The sequence below is a fragment of the Amblyomma americanum genome, chromosome 1 (assembly GCF_052857255.1).
Source record: "Amblyomma americanum isolate KBUSLIRL-KWMA chromosome 1, ASM5285725v1, whole genome shotgun sequence".
Taxonomy (NCBI): domain Eukaryota; kingdom Metazoa; phylum Arthropoda; class Arachnida; order Ixodida; family Ixodidae; genus Amblyomma; species Amblyomma americanum.
In genome coordinates this window covers 429557274-429564970 of record NC_135497.1, presented here as the reverse complement: position 1 = coordinate 429564970, position 7697 = coordinate 429557274, and the positions used below count along the sequence as shown (strand labels likewise).

The 7697-nt window shown below is 51.3% G+C and overlaps 1 protein-coding gene across 1 annotated transcript in view; it reads left to right on the top strand.

Moving 5' to 3' along the window:
- The window catches only part of LOC144124963 (high-affinity choline transporter 1-like), a 23910-nt gene extending 17905 nt beyond the window's left edge, over window positions 1-6005 (top strand). The window contains exon 7 of the mRNA XM_077657958.1: window positions 5254-6005. Coding sequence (XP_077514084.1) covers window positions 5254-5945 — 692 coding nt within the window. The 3' untranslated portion in view covers window positions 5946-6005. The remainder of the gene's footprint in view (window positions 1-5253) is intronic.
- Window positions 6006-7697: the final 1692 nt, after the last annotated feature.

Genomic DNA, 7697 nt, shown 5'->3' with positions numbered 1-7697 from the left:
ATAGTGTTCCTACCCTAACCTGTTATAATCAGTTATTACGCATTGGATAGAATAAAAAGGAAAGCGGTATCATTATCTGGCCGCGCACATATGTTTCGCCACTTTAGCTTTAACATTTTTATTCGAATATTGGTCAACTCTTTGTTGCTGTTTCTTTTCATTTATTTCTTTCTGAATAGTGCATGAAACGGAAAGAGCGGCCTCCTGTCGTCGGTACTAAATACGAGCCAGCAGAAAGACTTCCCTGTTCCCTAAATTACAATACCGATCCTCCACAGGCTGTCGCTACTGCTCGTCGCCTTTATCTCATTAGTGAAAGCCAAAATTAACAGGCACATGCGCAAGTCTTAGAAGTTACGTGTATGCCCCAATGTCCCGCAGTTCGAACTCGTATGCGACGCCATTACTGCAGGCGATATCAATGGAGTGGCCTACGGTCGGAAACTGCGATGCCGCCTATGCCCGGACATAGAGTCAAATTAAGGCCAAAATTAAGGTTCATTGTCATTACCTTTTAGGCTGTAATCGATAAATTAAGGGTTCAACCTATATATGAATCATTCCTTAATTAAGCGGTCGACCTGTATTCGCATAAATACGGCATGAGATAATCTATGCCCAGCCCACCGTGGAGCAGGAGCGAACACGAGTTTCGTTCAGTTGTGCATAGAAATACGGCGCTATGAAATATAAACGCTGTGTTTTTCTGCTGCCCGGAGCTGTGTGTTCTTTGTCTCTCATAACGCTTACTGCTACGCATTAAGGTGATAGTGAACCGCATAGGCCTTCGACGTACCTCACTGAATTATGATTCAGTTGCGCTTCGAGCCACTACTGGCACTTGGCGAGGGCATCGAGGCCATCGCACGCCCTCACTCCTGTCTACTCAAGCGGTGTGGAAAGGTGTAGTATAGATGCCAACGAATCTCCATGAAAGAGTTTTCAATTACTCATAACATATGCTTTCGAGTTTTCAAAAAAATATTATTCTGTTTTGTTTTGAGCGCCTTCAAAACACTACGCTCCCGGTTCACGCTGTTTGTAGATGAACAGTGCAGCACTTTCCACTAAGAAGTAATAGCAGTTCTTACGAGAGCTGTGCTCCGCTCCACACTTCCATTTTCTGCAAGCAACGCTATGGAAGGGATAAAACGAAGGTAGAACCTTTGTCAAAAGTATATAGAACCTAGGGGGTTTTGACTATAAGCCTTGTAATGGGGCTTCTGTTGGCTCCGTGGAAGCCCTAACCGTTGTGCGGATAAGGAAGAAAATTCATCGCACCTCCAAGAGATTTCGAACGTGCCAGTGGCACTGGCGAACCGTGTCAATGGCACTAGCGAGATAGCAGTGCCAATGGCACTGGCGAAAATGCCGGCTTTGTCTGTGTGAAGCCTTGGTGAATCAACTCCTCTACCTTCCCCCCCAATACGATCCAGTACGATCTTGTACTGGCGAAAGTAGCGGCGCAAAAGCTTTTCATTCAGTCCGCGGCGGCGAATTGGCGTCCGCACCCAAACACGGTCTTCAGGCTTCTATTCTCCATGTTGTCGCATAAGTTCTAGCGTCGGGCGTCGATGCGCTCTTGGTCTTTAATGAGCAGGCAGGCCAGGCGTTGTGCATCTTCCGCACGCTGTAGCTGGGAGGCGTCGTCAAGGTTATCTTCTTCGGTAACGTTGGGCAGCATGGCGTCTAGCGCGGTCGTAGCCTCCCTGCCATGGACGAGCCTAGAAGGCGTCATCTGGGGTGATCTCTTGCAGTGCGGTGTTGTAGGCGAAGACGACGTAAGGCCTCATGACGTCCCAAGTCTTTTGTTTGGAACCGACATACATGGCAACCATGCCTGTTATGGTCTTGTTAAAGAACGCCGTAAGGCTGGTTCTGCGGCTGGTACGCACTTGTCCTCGGTGGATTGTTTGAGTGTAGTGCAGAATGGCTTGGGTCAGTTCCATCGTGAACGCTGTTCCTCTGTCCGTGATGAGCACTTCGGGGCCGCCATGTTGCAGAAGAATGCTATCCACAAAAAATTTGGCGACTTCTGCTGCTGTTCCGTCTGACAGAGCTTTTGCCTCGGCGTAGCGGGTCAGGCATTTGATCGCTACGATTGATCCACATATTTCCAGATGTTTCCTTCGGGAAAGGGCCAAGCAGGTCCATGCCTATCTTCCGGAAGGGCCATTACGGGGTTCAATAGAGTTCAGGAATCCTGCTGGTCGAGTGGCAGGCATCTTCCGTCGCTGACAATCTGGGCAGCTTTTCACATAACGTGCTGCATCGGCAGGCAGCCGGGGCCATTAATGCTTGTCTTGAATGCGGCGGAGGGTGCGAGAAAGCCTGATATGCCCAGCTGTCAACTCGGTCGTCGTTTGAATACAACTTCTTCGTGAAGTCTTGCAGGTATACAACAACAATGTAACCGTTCTTGTTCGGTCCTAAGTTCTGCATGAGGACATAATTCTGTACGCAGAACTAAATCAATTCCCGCAACGACGCTGGGGGTGAAGAAGCTTTGCTTTCAAATGCTCGAGGGCCGAGCGTTACTGCTGTACAAAAGTGCTGGATCTTATACGTCCTAGGAAGGCGTCGTTACCGTCTTCCTGTAGCGCTGCGTCTACAGGCACTCGTGACAGGCAATCGGCGTCAGAGTGCTTACGTCCGGATGTGTAAACAACGGCGACGTCGACCTCTTGGAGTCGTAAGTTCCGTTCCATCGAGCGGGGCGGCCGGAAGGGTCCTTCAGTTTGGCGAGCCAGGGCAGCGGGTGATGGTCATTCACAACTTTGAAAGGCCTGCCGTACAAGTACGGGCGTAACTTCGACACGGCCCAGACTATCGTAAGGCATCCCTTCTCGGACGTGGTATTAGCTCCTCTGCCGTTGACAAAAAGCGGCTGGCGTGCGCTATAACTCTCTCACGGCCTTGCTGCTTGTGGACAATAACGGCGCCTAGCCCCACGCTTCTTGCGTTTTTATATATTTCAGTTTCGGCTTTTTTGTCGAAGTGTCCAGGCACTGGCGGCGACTGTAAGCAACGCTAAAGTTCCTGAAATGCTTCACGTTGCAGAGCTTCCAACTTGAATAGCACATCTCACTTCGTTAGTGGCGTCTTTAAGGGTCCGGCGATGCACGAAAAGTTATTTGCAAACCGTCGCTAGCACGCGCATAGCCTTCTTGTCGGTCGTCTATGGAAATGATGTGATAGCCACGGTTTTCTGCGAGTCCGGGTGTACTCTAACGTTGTTTACGATGTGGCCTAGAAGCAGCAACTGCTCTTAAGTGAAATGACACTTCTCCTGCTCCAGGGTGTGCCCTGATAACTTGATTGCCTCTAGCAAAGTCCGAAACCATTTTTGATCATCTTCAATTGTCAAGGGTAAACGACGTCATCTAAGTATACGACAGAAATTTGCCACTTGAGGCCTGCCAATACTTTGTCCATGGAACCCTGGAACGTTTATGGGGCAGAAGAAAGTCCAAATGGCATTACCAACTCGTGCAGACCGTCAGGCATGATGAAGGCGGTCTTCTCGCGGTCCTTTTCATCAACCTCGATTTGCCAGTACCCGCTCTTAGGTCCATGGATGAGCATACTCAAATTCTAGACAAGAGCACTTTTCAACGGTAAATTGTTTATGGACGTAATTTTTCCGTATATGGGAACAGTCTACTATAACGATAAGAGGCATTCGCTGGGCATTTGCGAGGCAGAAAAACAATCGCTGTAACTCGGAAGGAAACTGCGAATCTGGTCTTGTCTGCGCCCGGGCAGCTCTGCGCTGATGTCGAACGTATAGGTGACGTGGCCTTGGGAGAACGGGTCTTTTTCGAATGAGTCGGAGAGGACGAAGCCATCTCTTACGTAGCTGACTTCGTCGCGAAATTCAATCGCCGTGCCTTTCTTGCGATTTCGGTATTCTTCGCCCAAGTTGGTGAGCATCACCAACGAGGTGAGGCATCATCCGCGATGCCTCTTGGCGACGCCGATTACTCGGTCTATAAGCAGCTTCGTGTTCCCCTCAACAATCACTTCGATTTTCTTGGCTTCCATAGCACCTACGGTGGCCATGACGAATGAGGGGGTGGAAGGCTCACGTGTTGAACCAGGACACTCAGAGCAGCGTGATGCTCCGGGATTGTCATCAGAAGGACGGCTTCGTCCCTCGAAAGCGTGGTGAGCTTGATCGAAGGACGATGATCGCCTGATGCTCGCTAAGGAAATCCATTTTCAATATCACATAGGGAGAACATTGCTGTAGCATTATGAACGTCGCAGGATAGGTATGTCCGTTGACGGTCACTCGCGCTGCGCATCTTCCCAGTGGTGTAATAGGTGGCCTCATGTAGTGCGGATTTCTGGCCCGTCCCATGGAGTCGCCACTTTCCCCATCTGCGTGGTGAATGGTCCATTAATCGCCGAATAAGCGGCTTCTGTGCCGCCTAGAGCGGTAACTTTACGGCCTTCGATAATCACTTCCAAGTCTTATGTCTTGGCTCTTGTGTGCACGTCTTCTTAGGTCCGATAGTGACCTCGGACCCGAATCACGAAAATGAAATAACTAGAATAAGAATACTAAGAATAAAAATGTGCAGTACATGGCCGCAGTGTGCCACCATCTGCGGTGACGCCGTTTAAAGGTGGCTGTAGGCTAGCATAGAATCTCCCCGCACCAGCATGCGCCATCTAGCTGATAAATGGCATTTATTCATTGCTCTAATAGCAGAAACCACCTGTGCGCTCTACTGATTGGCGCTCACTCCAGAGCGCACTGTTTGCACGCTGCACTCAAGTGTGACAAAGTATAAGCTGACGGAAAAAGAGAGACTTTTAGCATAGCATGTACCACCACCACTGCCGCTTACGCGTACCGCGCGCCGCCAGTGCGCACGTGCTGATTGGTTCCGACGCAGCAGGCGTTCGCCCAGCTGGTCGGCGTCCTCAGAGCGATCTGCACATGCGCATTGACGGGGCACAATGCGGGATAAGCGGTAGCGGTGGCTGTATTCGCTATGCTAAATGTCTATTGCCGGATTGCGATGACTAGCGGAATCTGGGCTGCCACGTTGATTATCGGCTACGGCGTAACTTTCGTGAAGCACTTCCTGTTGCATTAGAGTTGAGGGTTCATAGGCCAGTTTACTCAAACGTACAGCTTCGCTACTATGGAGTTGGCTGTAATAAGGCTCGAGCTTTGAGTCAGGAGTCGCTGACTGCGCTCTCAAGTGATGCATTGCGTGTTGATGTCTCCTCCGTCCACAGGCTTCTTGTTGGGTCTCATCTTGCGCGTGCTATGCGGCGAGCCCGTGATGGACGTGCCCGCGGTGATCAAGCTGCCAATGTACGACGATGAGCGGGGCCAGCAGTTCCCGTTCCGCACCATGTGCATGCTGGTGAGCCTGATCGGCGTACTGCTGGGTTCCAGCATCGCCGGGTACCTCTTCCGCGCCGCGATCCTGCCGCCGCGGCTCGACGTCTGCCGTTCATTCGCCGAGCTCCACCCGCGGCCCGAGAGCCCCACCTCAGCCGCCGCCGAAGCAGCCACCGCGAGCGACGCAGCGCCCGTAGCCTCCACTACCGCCGAAGCGAGCGACGGAGCGCCCGGTGCCGCCGCAACAACCGCGACCGTAGAAGCTGCTTCTGGTGCCGCCGCCCCCGGTGTTAGCGCCGCAAGCAACGTCACGTCTGGAGCCGCCACCTCGGTCACGAGCCCCGCGGTGGCAGTGCAGGCGGCTGGGCAGCCGCAGCCGCATCCGCAGACGCAGCAGCCGCATGCCCAACCGCAGCCGCGGCCACAGGAGGCGCCGCCGAAGCAGCCACAGGAGGCGCCCCCAGGGCTATCCGCGGTCGCGTCGCCCACCTCGGCGGACGTCGTTGCCAGTGGCAGCGCACTGGCCGTTCCAGCGGCTCCCAAGAAGGTCAAGGGGCAGAAGAGCAAGAAGAAGCGAAAGTAACGCCTGACCTCCGTGGCTGTTCCAGCGCGCAGTCTCCGTGATTTTACAATTCCGCAATTCCCACCGTTCATGACCGTGTCAGGGGACTAATCCTGTAGCGTTCATTAAAGGTGGCTCCGCTCTCTCTAGTTCCTCAGGTCTGTCCACTGAAAGGTTAATTAATCTTCAGTCATGGTGCTCTCTATCAAACGCACGCAAGCATCGACACTGCAAAGAAATCAGTGGCTAATAACAGTTCACTGCCATCGTAGACAGTCTTTGAGCATCCAAAAATTCGTATAGGTAAATATATATGCTGGTTTAGTCTGACTGTACTGTATTATTCGGGATGAACTGCGCTGAGACTTAAAGTTTAGTATACTGTCTCGCTGCCGCACAAAAAAAAATTACTATGAGTAACAAGCAGTGGTGCGCCGTTGTACTGTGTGGTAAGCATTTATGCATATTCACCTTAATCATAGTATACAGTAGAAAGCCTCAGACATTCCTAAACCAATGTAGCTCGAAGAGCATGTAACATTCTAAATATGTCAACGCCTGTACTGTAAGAAAGAAAACTTCTCGCACGCTTATGCGCGTGCATAGTGTTTTAAGTATAGTTTAATTTCATCATCTGCTATATAGTCAAAAGCAGCAGTTGGTAACACTGGTCACGGTCTCTGCGTCTTTTGTTACGCCGCCGACCAGTGGCCATAGTGAACAGAATCAGCTTTTTAATGTTTGACTACATCAAACAAGGCATATGCATCAAAATTCTTGAGCTTATACTTTCGCCTCGTGACAGCTTCTTGTCTATAGTTAACACGAAAACCTTCAACAACGGTCCTAAATGTGGACAGTGCTTCACTGCAGACTTGAGTTGTATCCGACTATACACATGCCCCAGCTTTTCAGAACTGCAGACTTACCGAAGTTAAGCGCCAGTTACGACTAACAAACTGAATTATTTTCCGTTGTTTTTGACGACAGCTGTTGCTTTATGGGGCGCTCATCGCGTAATTCAATTATACTACTCTTTCTTCTGGAACTTTTTCAACCATTACGGTGACAGCTGTTACTGACGCGTGAAGAAGGAAAAAAAAGCACAGAGGGAAATGAAAAAAAAAGTTCGACACATATCATGGTGGCGAGAAAGTGCTGGTGGTTTTGCTCTGGTTAACCCTGGTCGAAAGCGAAAAGCTGCATCTGCCTGGCTACTTTTGGGGTCAAACGTGCGGTGCTTGCTGTGATGACCGCCCATAATGCGCAGGTCCACACGGGACGGAGAGGCAAAGAGACACCGTATGGCTCAGTTTAAACAAACAGATATATTCAATAATTACACATGATTAAGATTATACATCAGAGGCTGGGGCGTCCGAGCTTACGTGCCGACGACTTCATGGGGACGATGGAGGGGCTCCGGAGTTGAGCTCGACCGGTTGCTGGCAGAAGCGGCACTCCGTCGGGCTTCGGCGCTGAAGGCCCCCTTGGCGAACGATGTCGTCCTGAGCGTCCCTCTTCGGTACTGCTTGTCGATTTTTATATCCTCTTATCCTCACACTCCCTAGGGTGAGGACGCCCACGCCAGAAGGGGGGGGGGGGCTAGGGCTTTCACATGGGCGCACAAACACACCGCCGCACTTATGGTATCGCCCCCCTCACGTGTTGAGTCCGAAAGAAGGTTGTCTTCGAGGTAGCGCATAGCGTCGGCTGTGGTAAGGCGCGCTCTGGCCCGCTGTCGGTTCCCGCGGGTCACCGGCCTCAGTTCTC